We start from the raw sequence: 23,903 nt of genomic DNA, 5'->3' as shown, positions 1-23,903 counted from the left end.
TGGTCGGTCGAAGCGGAGGGGTGGAAACGCAGGCAGGCAGAGGACGCGGATATCGGTCCGGTGTACACGTGGGTGGTGGCCGGACGCCGGCCCCCTGTGGAGGAGATTCACACGTTTTCCGGTGCCACGAGGGGACTGTGGGATATGTTTGCGAAGCTGCGTCTGAGTGAGGATGGAGTTTTGGAGAGGGGGGAGAAAAGAGGGTTCCAGACGGTTGTACCCAGCTCCCTCCGAGGGCTGGTACTGCGGTGGGCGCACAAGGGCCTCGGCTGTCTCGGGCATCGCGGGCCTGAGGAGACGCTCCGCCGTGTTCGTGGGGGACACTACTGGGGCAAACACAAGGAGGATGTGCGGAACTACTGCAGTGCGTGTGAGGACTGTGGGACACAGGGGGGGGGGCGAGGAGAGTCACCTGGCGGAGGAGTGACCCCACTTGGGGAGTCGAGGGCCCCCAGATCCGGTCCCCCCGGATCCGGTCTCTTAAGCCACGAAGAGACACTCCGCCATCTTCATACAGTTGGCTTCTGGAAAAATCTTCCGGTTATAATGAAAGGAGGAGAGGAGATGAAGGACTAACCCCACTGGGGGTTGGAAGGGAGTCTGAGGATAGTGGGGGTGGTGTCGCGGCGCGACATCAGCGGGGCCCTCGTTCCCAAAGGCCGAACCGCCGGCGAAGATCACCCACCAGGCATGGTGAGTGGGTGGATCACTGAGTTGAACAGTTTGATGGACAGTTGCTGAGTTCAAAGGATAACTCATCCTGACAAGGTGCAAGCCGAGCGCTGCCTTGGTCAGAGAAAGAAAGAGAAGAAATGTTTTGCAATGTTTCGCTGCTGTCCGAATGTTATATGTTCTCGAAGAAAAAGAAAAAAAGCCTTGAGTAGTGGTTTGCATACCACATGTGATGTGATCAGAACTTGAAGCTGTGCTATAATTCCCTGTGAGGGTAATGTTTTTGACTTAAAAGAAGTTTAAGATTGAATTTTCACGCTCGCTAATTTGCTCAAGATAAGCCATAGTCTGTATTATGGGTGTAATGAATGCCTTTGTCATGGTTTATGTCCACTGTGATATATGCTCACTCTAGAAAGCTTGTTGCTGCTACTTAATTAGATAGCACTGAAAACCTGTACCTTTACTATTGCCCACTGTCTTACACCTAGACTGAATGCAATAAGGATTGCTTAAATGCATGTTAAGAAAAGAAAACATGTTGTATCTACGGTGCTGGAGTGCAATTGTTGTGCTGAAAATTGCTATCCAGAGTGGGGGTAGTGTTATGGGATCAGGGTAACTACGTGCGTAGCCATTTAAGAGAATGGGAGGTGCTAGTGGTTTTACGTAGCGAGTGCGTGGTGGAACGAGAGAGAGCGAGTGGGCGTGTGTGTGCGTGGGTGAGACCGCGCTCAGCAAGACAAGGAAGAGGCTGCGTGTGAATGAATGAGCGGACAAGTCTAACGTTAATAGCAAAGTTAGCACGTAACATAGAATAATAATAACAACTGTACTGTACGGAAGAAGTGGTCGGTAATAAATGCAACATCATCTCAAGGCTGAAGGTGTGTCCCGGTGTGCTGTTGTGTCTCCCGCTGATGTGTATTGTGGGTGGTTGGTCCCGAGGCTAGCAAGTAAGCTACTTCGGCCCTGGAGGACAGAGGAAACCTCCCCTGTGCTTCTCGACTACGGTCTGGGAGCAGAAGCAGGAAAGATCTTCCAACACAACAAACACAATGAAACACAATTAAATCAGCTAGCACTCGGCAAACTCGGCAAAAAGTTTGCGTGACGGCGGCTTCAACACTTCAACACTTGACGGCTGATGTAGGCTTTTTGTTAAATGAAAGAATGGTAACGCTTTAGAATACAGCCCGCAAATAAGCATGTAGTTATAGTATAACAACGGGGTTTAGGGCTGCAGTTATAGTCTAACTACGGGTTTTAAGGGGTGAATTAATACTTTAACTAGAGGGTAACAAGATCTGTACTTATGGTATAACAACGGGGTTTAAGGAGTGTAGTTATAGTATAACAACGGGGTTTAAGGAGTGTAGTTATATTATAACTACGGGGTTTAAGGAGTGTAGTTATAGTCTAACTTTAAGCAGTGAAAAAATACTTTAACTAGAGGGTAACAAGATCTGTACTTATAGTCTAACTACGGGGTCGCGGGCTGTATTATGAAGCAGGGGACCAATGTTTGTACTTATAGGCTAATTACGGGGTACCACACTGTACTTACAGGGTAACTACGGGGTTTAAGGAGTGTAGTTATAGTATAACAACGGGGTTTAAGGAGTGTAGTTATAGTATAACAACGGGGTTTAAGGAGTGTAGTTATAGTATAACAACGGGGTTTAAGGAGTGTAGTTATAGTATAACAACGGAGTTTAAAGGAGAACTAACCTCCAAAACACTTTTTTTCAGCTTTTAACCAATATATATGACTTTGGGGGTGATGTGTGAAGAATTCTGGTCAGAATTTCCACATTTGACACCAAACTGTTGCCATTTTACCATTTGTATCATTTTTCAGCAGCATAACTGGCATAAGCGCCCTCTACGGGTCGAACACTGCTTTTTTTTTTCTCAAATGAATGGGAGATTTGGTACAACCTGACGTCAGGTTGTCCCCAAAGACTATGGGATTTCAAGATAATTACTCCCCTACCCCCTCTGTACCCTTTCGGCTCCTCAGAACTCCAAGCCTATTCTTATTGAAGTTTGCTCTTAAGAACCAAACGTTGTCAAAGTTGGCACATGTCTTAATTATAGTTAGTTTCCCGCTGAATGTGTCACTACTTTATTAATATCTTACCTGAATAAGCTCGAATGATGATGTATATATTATCAGTCCGAGTTGGAAGCAGCTGTCTCCAGCCCAGGCATGCGGGAGAGAGTCGTACTGTAAACCTCATGCACTAGCTCCAAGCTCCGCGGGCGCGCGCAGCAGAGCAGAGCTCTCTGTGCTCTGAGAGTAGAGAGAGCAGTCTGATATTTCCGCAAACAAATATGGTCGCAGTTTAGCGCACATGTAAAATATAACGCTATACTACGACGTGACAACGTGACAAAGCTTCTCTAAACACATCGGCTACTATCATTTCCCTGCATCCCTCCTACTGAGATTATATCGGTAATGATTTTGGACAGACTGAATGCGCGGAGGAGGAGGAGGAAAGATCTGCAGCTGTGCCCGGAGAGACACTCGCCTCGCTCCGACTACTGTGCCTGTCTGTGAAAAGCGTCCTGTCCAGTCGCACCTTCGCAAACAGATGCGGGATTCCCTCAATCCTGTACCCAATCTCAGACTGTATTCTCTAAATCGCACACCAGCTATTTCTGTCTGTTTGTTTGTTGCTCCGTGAGGTTACAAGCGCCCCATGCATGCAGCAGGCTGTTTCGCCAGCCGGGGTCTGGCAGGAGGGAGGAGGCGCAGGCAGCCTGCACTGCGCTGAGAGGAAAACCTTTCCACAACTTTTAACAAGAATCACGAAAAGCCCCCAAACTAAAATGAAAAAGGGACTATATGGCAACTTGGACGAGGGAATGACGTAGAGAAATCTCGCATTGTGTTACCCCAGAACGGGGGGTTTGTCGTATTGTGCGGTGTGCTGCTGTAACGAGCCCATGCCACTTTGCTCTCGTAACGTAGTTTAACACACTGCCATAGAGTTACATGGAGAAAAATAATTAAATTTCTAGTTCGCCACTGAATTACCAAATTGATATAACTTTCAAACATTTTGAGCAAAGCTCTTTCCAAACAGGCCACCAGCGTTGGCTAGTTGTTGATATTTATACAGATATGGCCCCTCTCAAATAAATTATTTTTGAGGCAGTAGGCAAACTGTAATGGCGTCGATTTCCGAAAAAAAATCTGGACTTCAACACAGCCAAAGAGTCCAGTATAGACAAGAGCATATGTCATTTCTTGTTTTTTTCCAGGTATTTTCAAATCACTGTTCTAATACATATCTAGGGGGTTAGTCCCCCTTTAAGGAGTGTAGTTATAGTATAACAACGGGGTTTAAGGAGTGTAGTTATAGTATAACAACTGGGTTTAAGGAGTGTAGTTAGAGTATAACAACGGGGTTTAAGGAGTGTAGTTATAGTATAACAACAGGGTTTAAGGAGTGTAGTTAGAGTATAACAATGGGGTTTAAGGAGTGTAGTTAGAGTATAACAACAGGGTTTAAGCAGTGTAGTTATAGTATAACAACGGGGGGGTTTTAGGAGTGGAGTTAGAGTATAACAACGGGGTTTAAGGAGTGTAGTTAGAGTATAACAATGGGGTTTAAGGAGTGTAGTTAGAGTATAACAATGGGGTTTAAGGAGTGTAGTTAGAGTATAACAACGGGGTTTAAGGAGTGTAGTTAGAGTATAACAACGGGGTTTAAGGAGTGTAGTTAGAGTATAACAACGGGGTTTAAGGAGTGTAGTTAGAGTATAACAACGGGGTTTAAGGAGTGTAGTTAGAGTATAACAACGGGGTTTAAGGAGTGTAGTTAGAGTAGGCTATAACAACGGGGTTTAAGGAGTGTAGTTAGAGTATAACAACGGGGTTTACACTCCTTAAACCCCGTTGTTATACCATAACTACACTCCTTAAACCCCGTTGTTATACCATAACTACACTCCTTAAACCCTGTTGTTATACTCTAACTACACTCCTTAAACCCCGTTGTTATACTCTAACTACTCACTCTCTCTCTCTCTCTCTCTCTCTCTCTCTCTCTCTCTCTCTCTCTCTTTCACACACACACACACACACACACACACACACACACACACACACACACACGACACAGACACTGCTGCCACATGTCTCTATCTGCCACCATCAGTAACCTCGTGTCACCAGGCTCTCTCAGCTCGCCAGGCAAGCAGCAATCTGCACATCTCTCTGCAGTGCCCCTCCCTCCTCCACTCTGTGTGCGTGAGTGACTGCGTGTACACGCGCGCGTGCATCCCATTGAATCACCATTTTTTTGGGGCCTCAGAACTAAGCAGCAGCCATCTACCAGGCCAGGCTAGAGGTCCAGCGGTCAGGCCGGAATTTCCCTTCTATTCCTCGGTCAGGCCAGGCTGGGCTCATGGTCAGATATTTATATAATTGGGGTAACCCAGCGTCTCCCCTGTGCTTCCGCACCGATCTCGCGTCTCTCGCCCCTCGTCTCTGGGCGGCGGGTGTTATGCTCTGCCGGACTGTATAAAAAAACCTTCTCTGTCTCCCCTGCTGTCAGGTGTCAGTGCTGCTAGTGTGTAGTAGCAGACAGAGAGAGAGGACGAGGGAAGAGGGACATCAGCGCGCTGTGCCGCAAACATCAATTGTGAGGCTGCATCGCCACGACCATCCAGCCGATCCAGGAGTGCCATCAGGTGAGTCTGACAGAGGTGTAGTGCTATCTGGAGAAGTGGAGGAACGCACCTTAGATTAGATTAGATTCTTTAATGACCACACAGCCAGGCTGGTGGATTTTTTTTTACCTTTATTTATACAGGGGGAGTCTCACTGAGAGCAATGCTCTCTTTTTCAGGAGTGCCCTGTTCACATTCACACACACATTCAAACCTGGAAGCTGCCCAGTACAACCACAGTCTGATCTGCTGGCCACTGAGCAGCTCCACTGGAGCAGTTGGGGTTAAGGGCCTTGCTGCTCAAGGGCACCTCAGTGGTGGTAATGAGGGAGGGGCAAGCGCTGCCTTTTCACTTTCCCCACTCAGATTTATCCTGCCGGTCCCGGGGATTGAACCGACGACCTTCCGGTCACAAGCTAACTTCTCTAACCATTGGGCCACCACTACCCAATTTGTTTTCAGTACAGTTCATATGTAAGCAATGGTCCAACATTAAACATCATAATACATACATAAAACACAATAACAGATAACCTATATGGGGAACACCCCCTCCCAACAGCCTACGTAGCAGGCGGGCACGTTACGGCTATGTTACGGCTGCGTTGTGGATCCGGTAAAACTGCCGGATCGACTCTCGCCCATGTTAATAGATGGCCGATACCATGCAGTACGGACAAATGATGCTGCGTTATAACCGGGTTTTGAACTAGTCTCTCAAGCCAGTCTATCTCTTCCACAATACTTCTGAGCATTTGCAAATTGCAAAGCATCTGTTTTATGGTTTTAAAGTCGAGGTGAACTGGAACTGTCTGTCTGTCTGTCTGTCTGTCTGTCTCTGTCTGTCTGTCTGTCTGTCTGTCTGTCTGTCTGTCTGTCTGTCTGTCTGTCTGTCTGCCTGTCTGTCTGTCTGGCTGTCTGTCTGGCTGGCTGGCTGGCTGGCTGGCTGTCTGTCTGTCTGTCTGTCTGTCTGTCTGGCTGGCTGTCTGTCTGTCTGTCTGACTGTCTGTCTGTCTGTCTGTCTGTCTGTCTGTCTGTCTGTCTGGCTGCCTGTCTGTCTGGCTGGCTGGCTGGCTGTCTGTCTGTCTGCCTGTCTGTCTGTCTGTCTGTCTGGCTGTCTGTCTGGCTGGCTGTCTGTGTCTGGCTGTCTGTCTGTCTGTCTGTCTGTCTGTCTGTCTCTGTCTGTCTGGCTGTCTGTCTGTCTGTCTGTCTGCCTGTCTGTCTGTCTGTCTGTCTGTCTGTCTCTGTCTGGCTGTCTGGCTGTCTGTCTGTCTCTGTCTGGCTGTCTGTCTGTCTGGCTGTCTGTCTGGCTGTCTGTCTGCCTGTCTGTCTGTCTGTCTGGCTGGCTGTGTCAGCACAGTGTTTGGGGGCTCTGGAGGCGACACTGTATCTAGCAGAGCTTGTCTATTTAATGAAGAGGTTTATGTGCGACAGAGAAAAGCAGAAAGGCTGACTGGGTGTGTGACAAAGCAAGAGTAAGAGAAAACAGTGCAAGAGAGAGAGGGGGGGGGGGTAACCTGATGCTGCTACAGTAGCTGGTTTGTTTCACAGAACCATCTGGCTGTGATTGGATGAACCATCTGTCTATCACGGGGCTGCCCGTACCTGCCTCTGGACACTGATTGTTCCCAATCACCGGTGGTTCCGATTCAACCCAATAGAGATCGGAGCGTGGCGAGATGGATTTGTCATGTGATTGTGATCTTGTGATCTCACACAAATCCAGCTGACTGGCAAGGTTACAGGGCGGGGCCAGATCTCCTCTAAAGATGTGATCTTCTATTCACAGTGCGGGGGCGGGGCCAGATCTCCTCTTTGTAGTTCACTGGGTGTTAGGACACGACAGGAAATTAAACCTCGTCAAGCTCCCACTCTTTCAAGCTGTCATCTCTCTATTTCTTGTGTGTGTGTGTGTGTGTGTGTGTGTGTGTGTGTGTGTGTGTGTGTGTGTGTGTGTGTGTGTGTGTGCGCGCATCAAGTCTGCTATCATACTGCAGAGCTAAAGCTAAGGAATTCAAAGCATGTACTGTATTATCCTCACTCTTTTATCTAATTTATTAGTATACAGCAGGGGTTCCCAAACTTTTTCTTCTTGGGACCAAAAAGATAAATGTTGTGTCTCCCTGGGACCCAAACTCACAAAAACATACAGTTGCCATGACGACCAGTTGGCGACCCACCCCCCACGGGTCCGCGACACTGGCATACAGTATCAGCATTAGTTAGTTGACATTATTATTAGTAGACCCTTCCTTAATGTTAATACACACACAAATTAAGTGTTCACTTCACTAGCAAGGACCACGCCACAACAAGAGTATCGTTAAGGTTCTTTACTGAAGAGAATGAGTTGTGTATGGTGTAGTGTGGGTGCGTGATGAGCCGTCTGTTCCAGGAGGTCACGTGTTCCGGGGGGAACGTCCTGATGACCGGGGCAGAGGGAGACTCAGGGTGGGGGTTCCGTCTCAGACGTGGTCTGCCCGAGCGGGTCTGGCGTGAGGCGTGTTTCAGCCCGAGCAGATTTCAGGCCCCCCCCGGATGGATCCTAGAACGAGACATGGAGGGGCATGCACCGTGCCTAGTCAGAGGGAATGAGGATGTTAAGGGTTGAGGGGTGCGGGAAGGGATAGGGGATTGAGGGATGAGATATACAAGGGAGGGAGGGTGGGTCGAGAGATCGAGACAAACAGGGTGAGGCAGGTTAACCAGGTGTAGTAATATTGCCACGTAATTAGAGGAGTGGTTTAGAGGGGTGGTTAGGAAGTTGGGGGAGTGGTTGAGGCGTGGCCCAGCTCCTGAACTTAAGTTAAACGTTAACTTTCATTTCACTAGCAAGGACCACGCCACAACAAGAGTATCGTTAAGGTTCTTTACTGAAGAGAATGAGTTGTGTATGGTGTAGTGTGGGTGCGTGATGAGCCGTCTGTTCCAGGAGGTCACGTGTTCCGGGGGGAACGTCCTGATGACCGGGGCAGAGGGAGACTCAGGGTGGGGGTTCCGTCTCAGACGTGGTCTGCCCGAGCGGGTCTGGCGTGAGGCGTGTTTCAGCCCGAGCAGATTTCAGGCCCCCAAAATAAGTCGGATTAAGTTGAGCTGAGTTGCACGTGAGCTTGACTGATCCTTGAGATCGTTAAGATCATTGAGATCGTTAAGATCATTGAGATCGTTAAGATCATGGAGATCGTTAAGATCATTCAGGATGCAGAAGCGACATGCGAGAGATTATGAAGGGTCGAGGGGCTTGATGGTTTGGTTCGATGTGCTCAGTCTGACGTCTATGGAGGAGTGGCTTGAATAGTGTTCTGGAGATAAGCCTGGAGCTGAGGCTCGGTGTAGGTACTTCTGGAACCAGAATAGTGTGGCAATTCTTCCTGTTTCCATGAAGAGAGTGGATGTTGAGGTGATGCCTGTGGCATGCCTGAAACTGTTGTATTTAGTCGCTGGCTTGTATAACTAAGATAGGAGTTGAGGTGGAAGTAGGTCGGGAGACCGATTCTCTGATAATCTATTGCTCCGTTGGAGTGGCAAATGCAGGTAGTTATGACCGATAGACTGGGATGAGGAGAAGACCATAGGCAGGTGAGGTCAGTAATTCGGGGGACCTCCGCAGCCTGAATCCGGCGTAAGCGTGGATTTATAAGTAGCTTAACCATTGAAGATATGTTGACCGAATGTAGAGAACTGATACAGAGGCTGAGTGGAGAGAGAATGGCGAGTAAGAGGCCTTTTAAGATGGCTTCTAGGAGCTAGTAGAATGATGTGGCTGTTCCTGAGATGAAGAGTCTGTATTCCTGTTAGGAGGAGTGAGGGTGGATGAGTTGGGACTTCCCAGACCCTACGTGCCCCCAAAAAATGGCCTATCTGAGGCTGATGTGGCGAACTGCCTCTGCGGCAGCTGATGGGTCTGTAGCAGCTGATGAATTGAACTGCGTTCTGTGCAGTGACTGAAGGAGTAAACTGCATCTGCAGCAACTGATGAATTGAACTGCGTTCTGTGCAGTGACTGAAGGAGTGAACTGCGTCTGCAGCGACTGATGAATTGAACTGCGTTCTGTGCAGTGACTGAAGGAGTAAACTGCGTCTGCAGCGACTGATGAATTGAACTGCGTTCTGTGCAGTGACTGAAGGAGTGAACTGCATCTGCAGCAACTGATGAATTGAACTGCGTTCTGTGCAGTGACTGAATGAGTGAACTGCGTCTGCAGCGGCTGATGAATTGAACTGCGTTCTGTGCAGTGACTGATGAATGGAACTGCACTCTGCGGTGGCAGATGGAGCTAACTGCATCTCGACAGCTGACGGCGTAACTGCTCTGCTCTGTGCCGTAACTGATGGGGCAGACTATCTGCAATAGCTGATGGAGTGAACAGTACTCTGTGCGGTAGATGAGGCTAGTCTGTGCATTAGATGAGGCTGACTGCGTCTGCAGTAGCTGATGGAGTGAACTCTACTCTGTGCATTAGATGAGGCTGACTGCGTCTGCAGTAGCTGATGGATTGAACTCTACTCTGTGCATTAGATGAGGCTGACTGCGTCTGCAGTAGCTAATGGAGTGAACTCTACTCTACTCTGTGCAGTGGATGAGGCAGACTGCGTCTGCAGTAGCTGATGGAGTGAACACTACTCTGCGTGGTAGATGAGGCTGACTGCGTCTGCAGTGGCTGATGGTTTGAACTCTACTCTGTGCAGTAGATGAGGCTGACTGCATCTGCAGTGGCTGATGGTTTGAACTCTACTCTGTGCAGTAGATGAGGCTGACTGCATCTGCAGTAGCTGATGAATTGAACTCTACTCTGTGCAGTAGATGAGGCTGACTGCGTCTGCAGTAGCTGATGGAGTGAACTCTACTCTACTCTGTGCAGTGGATGAGGCTGACTGCGTCTGCAGTAGCTGATGGATTGAACTCTACTCTGTGCAGTAGATGAGGCTGACTGCGTCTGCAGTAGCTGATGGATTGAACTCTACTCTGTGCAGTAGATGAGGCTGACTGCGTCTGGAGTAGCTGATGGATTGAACTCTACTCTTTTGAACATACAATTTGGTCAAGTTCAAGTTCATTGAGTGTCCCGTCCCAGAAGGGCAATTTGGTTTGCAGCGAGCGTAAAAAAACACAGAGACATATAGGCACACATGATTAAGACACATATAGGCACACATGATTAAGACAAAACATAAAAGCAAACACAAAGCAGCAGATTAAAAGTGGACAACAATTCAAAGTGCAAGTAAGAGTAAACTAAAACAGATACAAAGTGCAACTAAACAGGCATACATAGTTTAAGGTGCGCATCAGTGCAAAGTGCAAGTAGATGCTACAGTCAGCAGCATAGCACCATAGTTTCATTAATAGGCCGGTGTGGTAATGGTGCTAGTCATTTTCTCTTCCTTGTTCGGTTCTCTGTTCCTCCTTTTTTGTGTCACTTTAGTGGTGAGCTGAAATCTTTATAGCACACATCAACAACCATTTCTAATTCTAAGTATTTAAAAGTGTCGTTTTGGTGGTGTTTCTATGAATCTGACACTGTAAAAATGTCTGTTTTAGTGAACGTTTCTACCTCTCATGTCTTTCTGTAATGATGTGCACAAGATATTCTGATGTAGTTTGTAAGTTGTGTAGGCCTAGCGTCATTATACGCTCCATATTATTAAGAGTGTTGATCTGTCCTGACAGGAGTGCTGGCACTCTGGGCCCTCGTCACACACATCATGTACCTGCAGGACTACTGGCGCACCTGGCTCAAAGGCCTCAAGTTCTTCATCGCCATCGGCGTGCTGTTCTCTGTGTTGGCTGTGACTGCCTTCATCATCTTCCAGGTGCTCCTGCCTAGATTGGCTGCTGCCAATGCTGGAACTGGATGGCAGGGCTCTGTGTCATTCCCTGAGTGAAGCGGGTTGACCACGACGACCGTCCTGTGGTATGTCGTCGTGTCTTGTTGTGTTCTGTGATTGAGCTCACTAAATTGAAATCCTGTCAACGATGATGAAAGGCAATGAAGTATTGGAACTTGAAACTTGTGGTAGCGGCAATATCGGTTCTGATGGGGACTGACTGTAGGTGGCGCTGTAGTAATAAACTGAAGCACCGGCCGTAGGTGGTGCTGTGGTGAAGGCTGGAGAACCTGCTGTAGACAGCGCTATGCTGAAGCTGGATGACCGAAGGCAGGAGCGCTGAGGTAAGGCTAGGGATCAGCTGTGGAGGTGTTATGGTTAGAGAGACAGCCAGGTGAGTTATACATTTGGGTGATGGGGAAGGGAGGGGGGGTTGAGGGGGGGGGGGGGGGGGGTTGACAAGGACAGACCAGTTGGGAAAAGAGGAGGGTTGGGTTGATTAGCCGAAGCCGTGTTGGCTGAGACAGAGAAAGTGGGGGCAGAAGCCATGTTGCTGTTCATGGCTGAATGAGAGTTAGAGGAATTGAGGGATGAAGGGATGAAAGGATGCATGTGTACAGGGTTTTTGTGCAGCCTGCGGGACTGGGATGAGAGGGAAGCTGAGATCAGCTGAGAGAGATGGGAGACATAGGGAGCAGGCACGGGATATGACTTGAATATCATGTTTTGAATGAATGTAAACAATAATACATGAAGAGATGAGATCAGCTGTGAATGTCTGGCAGAGGGAGCCAGGGAATATACGACCTGGCTGCAGCCATCTGCAGCTTCAGTGGCACTGTGACATCAAACCGGACAGCGCTGACGGTGATTGGCTCATGGCTCTCGCAGGTTTGGCTCTGGATTGGCTCTGCCAAGCAGGACCCGGAAGCGCTGTCTGCTCGGAAAGTTTGTTGTGATGGACGGGATATGACTTGAATATCATGTTTTGAATGAATGTAACAATAATACATGAAGAGATGAGATCAGCTGTGATTCACAGCGATACACTAGTATCGTTCATAATTAATGATTTTGCAGTCTTTCGTTTGACAGTTATTGAAAGTTTTGCGGGGGGGCACCACAAAACAATTACGCTTAGGGCACCCAAATGGCCAGCAGCGGCCCTGGCTGTCAATGTTTGGCAGAGGGAGCCAGGGAATATACAACCTGGCTGCAGCAGTCTGCAGCTTCTGTGACATCAAACCGGACAGCGCTGACGGTGATTGGCTCATGGCTCTCGCAGGTTTGGCTCTGGATTGGCTCTGCCAAGCAGGACCCGGAAGCGCTGTCTGCTCGGAAAGTTTGTTGTGATGTATGCTGAATGGCATGAATTACTATCGCTTTTCCTCTCTCTCTTATGTTGAAAGGGGATGCATTTCCTTCTCTGGAACGTTAGGTGCAGGTGACGGTAAAGTCTGTATTCGGCTCCGTTGTGTGAACGTGGAGTTTGGCACGTGAAGACCCGGGTGCGCCGTGTTGAAGGGGATTCGGCATGATACCGGGACACGTAGTTGAAGATGCGCTGCCTCGTTGGAATGGATCGCCTTCCGCGTTTGTCGAGTCGATTTGGCCCAGGAATATTGACTGATGATGCCATCTGGCTGGCCGTGGAGACTCTGCTTTGGCACGGAGGCTGTGATGTGACGATAGCATGTCTGGTGGACGCTGCTAATCGGTAGCAAATCACGCAGTCGCCGTCTGAATTGGGTGGATTGCAGATCTGGATTGCGGTGAGTTTGGCTGTTTGAAATGGTAATTCCAGCGTTTGGCAAAGTTTACTGATGTGTAAGTGTGTGATGTATGTGTGCTGCCTGCACAACCTGTCTGTCGAGAGATCGAGACAAACAGGGTGAGGCAGGTTAACCAGGTGTAGTAATATTGCCACGTAATTAGAGGAGTGGTTTAGAGGGGTGGTTAGGAAGTTGGGGGAGTGGTTGAGGCGTGGCCCAGCTCCTGAACTTAAGTTAAACGTTAACTTTCATAAGTCTCAAATCTCAAGTCTCAAGTCAAGTCTCAAGACTTTGAGGACAAGTCTCAAGTCAAGTCTCAAGTCACTCACTGTGGGTGTGACTCAAGTCCATGTCCCCATCTCTGCTTAAAGCACAGCAGCATGATTTATTTAATTACACTTAAGTAGTTTGAAACGTATCTGTGAGTGCTGACGTCATCTGATTTTCATGCCTTTTTGGAGAGCACTTTCTATAACAGGCTATAACAGATTTAAGGTGGGGAGAAATTAGGTTTTCATGAATGTGACTGACACCACTGTTTCTGTGAAGAAAGATGAGATGTGGAGCACACGGTCAAATTCAGCAATTTAATTTGGGTGCCAACAGAGACTGATGTTTTAACACAAGTGTCTTCCTATGGTTTGACTCTGAGGAACACACTTGTAGTGTCGAAACGTCAGTGTTAGATGATGTCACCAATGATGACGACTATTAGATGATGTCACCGATGATGATGATGGATGATGTCAGCGCTGTTGTCAATGCTGATGATGTCATCATTGATGATTTCACTGATGTCATAATTGAAGATGATGTCAACAGTGAGGAGGTCATAATTGATAAGTTCATCATTGAATATTTACACCAGACATGTTACTGTTGAAGTTTAGTGATTTCCCTTATGGGTAACACTTTACAATAACGTACACAAATACTGTAGTAGTTACTAGTAAACTAATCATTAACTAATAGTTAGTTAATGAGTAGCTAAGGAATAATTTGTCATTAGTCAATCACTAGTTAATCATAGTTAATGAGTAGGTAGTCATTAGTTAATGATTAGTATCTAAGTTCCTGAGTAGAGTAGTTAATCAATACTTAATGATTACTAAATGTTAGCTCGTGAATATAGTAGTTAATCATTAGTCGGTCAGTTCCATGAGTAGAGTAGTTAATCGTTCGTTAATGATGAATAAATGTCAGTGCGTGAATATATTAGTTAATCATTAGTTAATCATTAGTTAAGGTCACATTGTGAGTATAGTAGTTAATCATTAGTTCATGATTAGTTGTTAGTTCCTTAGTAGAGTAATTACTCATTAGTTAATGGTTAGTCAATGGTCAGTTTGTGAGTATATATTTAATTGTTAGTTACTCATTACTTAATTATTACCTGTCCATTAGTTACTCTTTTTGTGTACCCTATTGTAAAGTGGTACATCATACTCAGTAGTTTATGAATACTGAATCATTACTTATAAAGAAAGAAAAAAAACATCGCATGGATGCATAACTGGGACGTATCCTCAGTGATGTACCCTGGGGTCATAGGATGTTTCGGGTCTCGCAACATCATACACCCTCGCCCAGGTGACCCAGCCGGGGCTGGCCAAGCCCCAACTTACGTCCCAGTAGCTACCCACGGTCAGCCCTATAGGGAGGGTCGAGGGTGGTCATGTGGTCAGGGCCACTCAATCCGCTGCTCCGGAGCTACTCTGCCGGGACCGGGGGAGGGAGAGGGCTCTGGTACGTAGAGGGACCGGGCTCTGTGGGTTGCCACCCGGCCGGGTTCCTCCCTCGTCTCACCAGGTCTAGGACCTGTGCGCTGCACCAGACTCCCCCGCTCCAAACATCTCATTCCGAGGTGATAAGGTAAAGGTAAAGTCCCACTGATTGTCACACAATGTGTGAAATTTGTTCTCCGCATTTGACCCATCCCCTGGGGGAGCGGTGAGCGGCAGCGTGCGCCGCGCTCTGGAATCATATGGTGATCTAACGCCCCAATTCCAACCCTTTGATGCTGAGTGCCAAGCAGGGAGGCAATGGGTCCCATTTTTATAGTCTTTGGTATGACTTGGCCGGGGATCGAACTCACAACCTCCCAGTCTCAGGGCGGACACTCAGACCACAAGGCCACTGAGCTGGTGATGGTATCTTAGTGGACACCATGCAGTACCAGTACTTGGTGGCACTGCAGTCTCCACTTAATTATTATCTGTCTATTAGTTAGTCTTTTTGTGTACCCTAATATAAAGTGAAATATATCCTTATCAAATAAACACTCGCTCCAGGTGAGATTTGAACCCTCAGCCCCAAGATTGTTACATTGTAAGTCTGGTTCTCTACCATCTGAGCTAACCAGCCTGTTGCTTGTTAGAGCCATACTATCGAATGTAGAGCCGGAGACCAAGTACCGTAAATTCCGGACTATAAGACGCACCGGTGTATAAGCCGCGGGACCAAAATTGACTATTTTTTTCTTCTATAAGCCGCACCGGTCTATAAGCCGCGGGTGTTTTGATGTTTAATTACCATATGAAAGGGTTCGTGCACAGAGAGGAATGTCGGGAAAGCGATGGCTGTTTGGGGAAGCTCCCATTTATTAACATTTCAACAAAACAAAACAAAAGTCAGGTCACTAATCCCCAGACAAAATCACACAACAATAGGCTATATGTGCAGCAAACCTGTAACCAGAGAAGTCAAGTCACTAATCCTCGTCTTCCTCTTCTTCCTGCGTACTGAAACCACCAAAGTCCTCATCTTCAGTGTCGGAAACGAACAGGTTCAGGGTGGCTTCGTCAACCACTCTCCTCTCTCCTTCATTGTCACTCAAAACCAACGAACTCCTCTTCATCTATAGCTGTGTTTCCATTACAGTTTTTCGCAAAAGAATTGCGATATTTCTACAACTTCGACAATGTACAATTGCGACTTGTAGGCGTTTCCATTGAAGTTGCGTTTGAGTGATTCCCCGTTGCAGCAGCTGCCACAGTGATTACGCACGGGGATCTGCCCCATATCCCGTCCCCTGCATGCTCAAATCCAACCAATGGTCAATGGAAATCCCAACATGAAGTTACAATGCATATAAACGAGCCTGATTATCAATTCAAAAGAAAATGAGTCGCAAAATGTTGCTGGCTGCGTGAATGCAGTCAGCGCGACAGGCAGAGGAAAAAAGGTAGCCTAATAGCCTACAACTGGTCCGATTTAGAGATGGAGGGGGGAAAAGGCTGATTTGGTTCTATAATTGCACCTGAAACGTGTGCAATGTATTAGCCTACTCACAGTCACTGTATTCACTTCAGACAGCACCACCGCACCAGTGTGTGCTTTTCATCCTCTCATCTCGCCGCTGTGCCAAATGCGCGCACACAGGCAGCCTGCTGTCACCATGGACCGATTTCTGCCATTAAACATTATCTAATTTGCCCGGCTACGCTTTTGCACAACACTCGTCTTTCTGCTAGGTAGCGTTGCTTCAAAGTTTTCCACTTGCTGCGGAGGTTTTGACACGGCTATCGAACCTTACTTACCAAACTTATTTTCCGCTCCTTTTCCAAGGGATAATATGGGTCACATGACGTGCAAATGCGAAAAATGTGTTTCCATTACACTTTTGCGATAAACTGCTATATCGACACGTCTGAAAAACCACCTCATGATCATCTACTGCTCGTTCTCATGCTGTCGAGAACGAGCAAAGCTTTTTTTTGGTGAAAGAATCCTCCAGGGCGCTTCTTGTTAACAGTCCGAGTGAGTGGCAGGTCGAACGTCAAAGGCACTTCATCCATATTTATGATCTGCTCCGGTTCGATGGAATATTCCTTGATCTTCCTTTGTGTGAATTCGCCGAAGTTTGTGATTTTCTCCTGGTAGTCGGGGGAGGGATTTGATGGGCTTGTGGCCGTTTGCTTACCGTAATTACCATATGTAAGTGGTCACGCACAGAGGGGATTGTCGGGAAAGAGATGGCTGTTTGAGGAAGCTCCCATTTACCGTATTACCGTAACATTTCAACAAAACAACATAACACAACACCACCGTTGTTTATTTTTACAGTGCACACAGTGTCCGCGGTGTGGTGAAAAGAGGGCAAGAGAGGAAATTAAAACAGAAGTGGATTTATAGTTAGAAAGAGTGCTAAAAAAGAGAGATTTTTTTTTTTTTTTTTTTTTTTTTCCTGAAAAAATCCATAGATAAGACGCACCGTTATATAAGCCGCAGGGGCCAAAAAACGGGAAAAAAGCCGCGGCTTATAGTCCGGAATTTACGGTATTATAGTTTTGAAGGTATATTCCTCCAAAATACTACTTTCTGTCCAAGTACTTACAAGTACTTAGACATAAGTAGTATTTGGCTGAAACATACCTAAGTACTTGGACATGAAGTAGTATTTGGATGGAATATACCTTTAAAACTATAAGTATTTGGAGAGAAGGTAGTATTTGGGTGGAATATATCTTAAAAACTATAAGTACTTGAACAGAAAGTAGTATGTGGATAGAACATAATACTTAGTCTCTGACTCTACAGACCCCTAGTATGGCTCTACCAAATAACAGGCTGGTTAGCTCAGATGGTAGAGAACCAGACTTACAATTTAATTTATCTTGGCGTTCAGGGTCAGAACCTAAGACGTGTGTGTTATTAAAAGTGTTGTTCTGTGTCACGGTGTGTTTCAGCAAGTCGTCGTCCGACAACAGAGGGCGTTGAGGTGAAGCTGCCGGAACATCCATCAGAGAAGGAGAGAAGGAATTCCCTTAGACCTGCAGATATATTTGTATGTGTTTTAGTTCTCCTTGGATAATATTGAATGTGTCATAATTGTATGCTGATATGCTGTATCCTGTGTCTGTGTAGCGTACCTGTACTGTATCCTTTCTCCTGAACCTCATCTGTGCAAGATCCAGTCTTTCAACAATGATCTCTAACATGAAAAGTAGGTTTTTGACCTCATACATATTTTAAAATGTGTCCATGTCAGAACTTATAATGTAATTCTACTTTTGTCTTCACAGAACTATTCGTCTTTCTTATGCTGGGATTAATAGGGCTATCAGAGAACGCTTCAACTACATCAAGCCCAAGTAAGTCTTAATCTGTTTATACAGTCTGAATAATGTATTGCAAATGGTTTTTTACCTGTTATTTATGTGGCTTACTCATAGATGCATCATCTTGCAGGTGGAGATTACACGGTCTACGCCTGCAATGACACAAGATGCCATGTGAATATGACCGTATATTGTGAAAATAAAGATAAACCGGTGAACAAAATTGACACCTGCACAAGAAATCTACCCCCCGAGCACCTCTGCAGGTGTGGTGGTTGGGTGCTGGTGTTAGTGAATTCCACCCGTCCATGCGATTTTGAATTGGACGGCAATCCTATTGCTAGCAATAACATCACTGCAGGTAGAGTTTTCACTTTTATGGTTAGATGCCTTCATCTACAATGTGGTCTTTTTTTTAGCGAGCTAATTCAGCAACTGATTTTAATTAATAGAAAACAATCACAGATTCAACAGCTTCTGACACTGATTATGTCAAATTAGAAAATTACACACAAGCCTCAAGCACCCCACCCACCCCCACTGGACCCATCCAGTCCAAAGATCTGCAAGTCAGGTGAATTGGAGACTCTAAATTGCCCATTGCTTGAATGAGAGTGTGTTTGATATATGATGTAGTAGGCTATACCATATGGTATCATATGGTATCATCATACCATATGTATGATGCAGTATAGTATATGATATGGTATGTAAAACCCTTTGAGACATGGGTTTCTCTGCAACATCATCACAGAGACATAATGCACAACTAGGTGGCAGAAAGCAGCATTCTGCAGCAAATCTAGCAGAGCCGAGCTTCAAAGCAGACATGACAAGGAGTTGCATCATATCCTGTGTATTGGTAAATGTCTACCAATAACTCGGGTGATTCAATCTAATATATATCACTTCTATTATTTTCTGAACTAGATGGCAACAGTATTTCTGTTACTAATATATATATATATATAGCCTATATATATGTGTGTGTGTGTGTGTGTGTGTGTGTGTGTGTGTGTGTGTGTGTGTGTGTGTGTGTGTGTGTGTGTGTGTGTATATACTTCTACTCTCTACCACCATGCCACGTCACGCCGCAGTTGAATGTGTGATTGTCACAGATTCTATTGATCGTATGGATGAATAAATCTAAAGTGTGACATGCATAAACAGCTGGAAACTATAGTGAAAGTAAAGACCTGTGTGTTCTCTCTCTCTCTCTCTCTCTCTCTTTCTCTCTCTCTCTCTCTCTCGCTCTCTCTCTCTCTCTCTCTCTAAGTTGGAGACATTGCCAGCCTCTGTCCCTCTGTCACTCTGAGTCTGACCACCAAGGGGAGCGGCCCACGATCCTTTGAGGACATGACAGGTGCAGGAAAAACACTGAAAAAAAGTGCACATGATCACAGTGTAGCTGAGATTTTGAGGTATAGCTGTTGTGTGCTGATAACAATGTCAGATAATATGAGTCAAATCATTTTGTGGTGTGGCTTTGTGGTAAAAGGAAGATATTGGCCCCTATCTTTGCATCGGCGTAGAAACTAGGCCGAGCGCCTGGCGCAGTGGGCGTGGACCAGCGCACTTGATATCTTGGTGTTGGCGCTACACGCAGCCTAAAGCATTACAGCACGCCTTTTAAGCGTAAAATTATGCACCATCATGCTCATTGGATAAGTGCAATAAACGAATCACACGCTTGCCTTTTAAGCTCCAATTCCAGTGGTCCAGCAAAACCAGACAAAGCCAAGCGTTTTGCTCCCCCCCCCCTCCCTTCATCCCGTCTGTCTGTCTCCATATATAGGCTATTATTCCATATTATTATGCTTCTCAAACCAATCTAACTGCAGTTTAAATACTGCAAGCATGTAAATACGCTACACTATAGCAATATCAAAGTGAAAAGAATGTTCTAAAGGCATCAGCTAGAAAAATATAGCCTATCCCTATATGATGAGATTAATTAGATTGGTGAAAGTTTGTCCAGAAAGATATCGTTTTCTCTCCCCTGCTAGGATGGTAGGATATGCACATAAATATAGCCTACATTATGTAAAGTCATTGCATAAATGTGTTTTTATTGTAAAACTAAAATGTGAAGTAGAGCCAATTTATTGGAGCGGAGATCACAGTAGGACATGACAGTAGAAGCGCATTACATTATCACTTATCTAAATCACGTTAAATCGACAAGGGATATATATAGGCCCAGGATGACATAGGCTATAGGTTTCACATAGGGTGGTGTTTTCATTTCGATGTTTTATTTGGTCCAATATTGAAATGTTCTACAATTGCAGGTTGTGTTACTATTACACATTATTTAGATCGACCTTTATATCTATTTCGGCTCATTTGGTTGCTATTTAGTAGCAAAATGGAGTACCCCATTGCATGCTGGGACATTCACAGGCAGTGAACTTACAACTGCTATTTCCTATGGGACGTGTGTTGTGTCTGTCTGAGCGAGGGAGTCAGAGAGAGACAGTCGTATTGTGCCTGTCAGACTGAGGAGAGAGGGAGAGAGTGACACAGAGAAGGGTGACAGAGGAGAGCCAGAGGGGAGCGCTCCGCGCAACTGGTGCACTGAATAGGCCTGGTTTTCAAAAGCGCTAAGCGCTAAATTTACGCCAGGTGGGAAGATATCATTAGGCCGATATTTAAGGCCGACACGCCCATTCTCGCCCATTCTGGGACTGCGCCACGCCCATTCGGCCTAAAGCACATTTGGCAGCGTAAAGCCATATTGATATCTTCCCGAGGCAGGTGCAAGGCACGTTTTTTTGCGTTTAAGGCCCGTTTTAGCGCCGAAGCCCTGTGGGAGATGGTCTGTGGAGCAGTAAACTGAAGAAGAAATTCTACTTTTGTGTTGCAATGGTGGAGACAGCAGCAGCGCCGGTGGAGAAGCAGCAGGTTTGAGCTTTTAGTGAATGAAGCCAGGCGCGGACTGCATAATCGGGCACGTCGGGTCGATGCCCGGTGGCCTGGCCTGGCCTGCAAAAAAAAAAAAAATGTGTGTGCCCGCAGTCAGGCCACTCACTGAACAGCAGGCCAGGGGCCGCCTACTGGTTTACTAGTGGTTTTATTACTTATTGGTTAGTCTGAAGTAATAATTACACCTCAGGGTTAAAGTGGGTGCATCTCATTGTAAAATTGGACTCAGAAGCTCGGAACCATAGACGGTATGAAAATATGGACAGAGCCACCGTGATGTCACTCATTCATTTCTGGACTCTTGTGTTGGAGCCTTGAGTTTTGCATTGCTCAACACTTGGCTATAGGCTATAGAGACTAAACATTGTTGGCCTAATTTTTCAGAAACAAAGGTTGGAGCTTGAGCAGAACACACTACCATGTGTTTAATGTTAGGGGCTTGCTTAAAAAGGAAGATGTTTAATGAAACTGAGAATATGTCAATGTTTATTATTATTGTTATTATGACGTGTAGTTCTTAATATAAGCCTGTGGAGAATAACGCAGTATGCATGATCTGATCATCACTCTTCCTTAAATAAAGTTAGCAGAGGCATGTTTTTGGTTTTACTTCTTTATATTATACTTGCAGTTATGTAGGCAATGTTGAAGTTTCTATTAGTGAACAAATAAGTAACATGTATCATCGCCTTAGCATTATATTTACTAAATCTTGCTTCAAACGACCCAAATTGGGCTTCAAACGGCCCAAATTGGGCTTCAAACAGCCCAACTTTTTCGCGCATCGGCCCATGTCGGCCTGGCCTGCTTGGTAACTGATGCCCGGCCTGAATTAATGATCCCAGTCTGCCCCTGAATGAAGCTGTGCCCCATGTGGGATGGACTGCTGTTGGGACTGTATAGGGTCTATGTTGAATAGATTTCCACAACGATGTTGGCAAGTAAACGGACAGGACACTTTTTAGACCACAGTTGATTATGGTAGGATTATGGTTTGCTATTGCTGTAATGGCATCAGAGACATTTCTTGAGGTGTGGCTTGTTTGTCCAATAAGAATTGAGGTAAAGTTCACAATCCACTGATGGCTACAGTATTCAATGGTCTCCTTATGCGGGGTCTCTGGGGAGACCACTGCCCCCTGCTGTACGTCACAGGAAATCACACAGGTCATTGTTTCCATTGATCATTGACTAGAGTTTTTCCTTTTGTCTGCAGATGGTATGACATCATCCCGGCAGATCATCGTGATCTTGGCAGTTTTGGGTGAGTTACGTCACATTTCTTCTGGTACTGTGCGTCTTGGGTCTCACCTAAACCTTTCACACCTTTAAACCCACCTTTTAACCAACTGTTTAAACTCTGCTAACCCTACTTGCTGCTCTGTCCTCTTTTTTGTCTTTGGAATGCTTCACCTGCTTTCGTCCAGAACTGTCTTTCAAACACTATCCAAACTAAAGAATAAGGTGAGATTCAAACTTTCAAACTATGGTGCAGTGCATGCATCATACTGTATATTTATACAATGATCTGAAATATCCATCTCTTGTTCCCACAGGTCTGTTTCTCTGTGCTTTGATTGCACTTTGGTTCTTTTGGAGAAGGGGGGGAAATGCCAACTTCAGGTGAGATTCAAAGGAGAAGTTCAGGAGGAGTCACTATCGTCCATCATAGATAGATCACATTACCAACACTTGCTCTTGTTAAATATGAATAAATAATAATAATAAATAATCTTTCAGTGAACCCGATGTCGCCCTGAAACATGTGACAACTGCTGAAGGAAACGGAGAGAGGTTTGTGCTCACTGACTTGGCATCATTCATAGCCACAGTATGTTTGATTTGATTGATTGATTGAAACGATTTATTTCAAACAGTTAAAACAATACATAAAGTGAAAAAAACAGTAAACATAACAGTCTAATAGACTTCATCAAAAGGAAAATACGTAAACTCAAACATAAAAAAGGCGAACTGTTTGAAAAGTGTGACTATGTGTGACTGTGGGCAGAAAGACATAACTCTGGGATGTCATCTTACACTTTTAGTGATGCTGTGATGGTCCTGGACTAGATGATGACAACACTGATCCTGAGCTTGATCAGTGTTGAAGAATGAACAGCCTGACGAAAACCCAACGGTTGAAACGCGTTGCGGTATTGATCTTGCCCGTATCACCTTCATGAAGATGTACTCAGCAGTAGGGAGAGAGGGAGATATGAAAAGAAAGATATACCAAAGGCAGCTCTATTGGACGTTAGATACGTTAGATACAATTCAACCTTCAAGCCTCAATGAAGATTTAGATTTGAGTGTTATCCAAGATGTTTTATTTTCTAGTGTAGAATTTCTGGGTATCTCAAAGCCCCATTTACTATATGTGATGAAATTATTTGATATGTACGATACTCCTCTATGGTGTAAAAGGGAGTCTTTTGCACAAATTTAAGTGTGTATTTTTTTTCTTTTTATTATTATACTCATTGCTTCCTACAACTTAACAAAGACTTAGCTAGGTGGAGTAGTTTTTCCTGCATGCAGCCACTTAATCAAAAAGTATCGGTAAGCTATTCAGTTGTTCGAATATAGTCTGATGTTGCCTTTTGTGTTTTTATCTTGTGTAAAATTCCTCCATCACATTTGTTTACAGTATTCAAGAGACTTTGTTTTAATGCATCCTCAGCCTCTGGCTCCCATCTACGTACTGTTTGAGATCAAAACCACTGTAAAAACGTACTGTACTGCTATTTAACAACCTATTTAAAAGTGGAAGCTATAAGTTTAGAGAGACGCACTGATATTTCATTGTGTGATGTTTTTATGTACTGAAACGCCGGCTCATACTTGTTTTATAATATTTTGTGTTACTGAATAAAGCAAGTATGCATTTTTGTATTTTACAAATGACACGTATTTTAACCCTGTCGCCCATCTACATTATAATCGATTTTAAGCTTAG

The 23,903-nt window shown here is 45.4% G+C and overlaps 1 protein-coding gene across 1 annotated transcript in view; it reads left to right on the top strand.

Moving 5' to 3' along the window:
- The window catches only part of LOC310785181 (uncharacterized protein), a 29,590-nt gene extending 5,729 nt beyond the window's left edge, over nt 1-23,861 (top strand). The window contains exons 2-11 of the mRNA XM_083646171.1: nt 5,244-5,379; nt 17,648-17,745; nt 17,826-17,904; nt 17,984-18,052; nt 18,150-18,380; nt 19,296-19,382; nt 22,161-22,208; nt 22,501-22,567; nt 22,685-22,738; nt 22,993-23,861. Coding sequence (XP_083502297.1) covers nt 17,886-17,904; nt 17,984-18,052; nt 18,150-18,380; nt 19,296-19,382; nt 22,161-22,208; nt 22,501-22,567; nt 22,685-22,738; nt 22,993-23,017 — 600 coding nt within the window. The 5' untranslated portion in view covers nt 5,244-5,379; nt 17,648-17,745; nt 17,826-17,885 and the 3' untranslated portion in view covers nt 23,018-23,861. The remainder of the gene's footprint in view (nt 1-5,243; nt 5,380-17,647; nt 17,746-17,825; nt 17,905-17,983; nt 18,053-18,149; nt 18,381-19,295; nt 19,383-22,160; nt 22,209-22,500; nt 22,568-22,684; nt 22,739-22,992) is intronic.
- The last annotated feature ends 42 nt before the right edge of the window (nt 23,862-23,903 follow it).

The sequence above is a fragment of the Poromitra crassiceps genome, assembly GCF_964638095.1.
Source record: "Poromitra crassiceps genome assembly, chromosome: 11".
NCBI classification, from domain to species: domain Eukaryota; kingdom Metazoa; phylum Chordata; class Actinopteri; order Beryciformes; family Melamphaidae; genus Poromitra; species Poromitra crassiceps.
The sequence above is the reverse complement of the archived record's forward strand: the minus strand, read 5'-3'. Positions and strand labels throughout refer to the sequence as shown.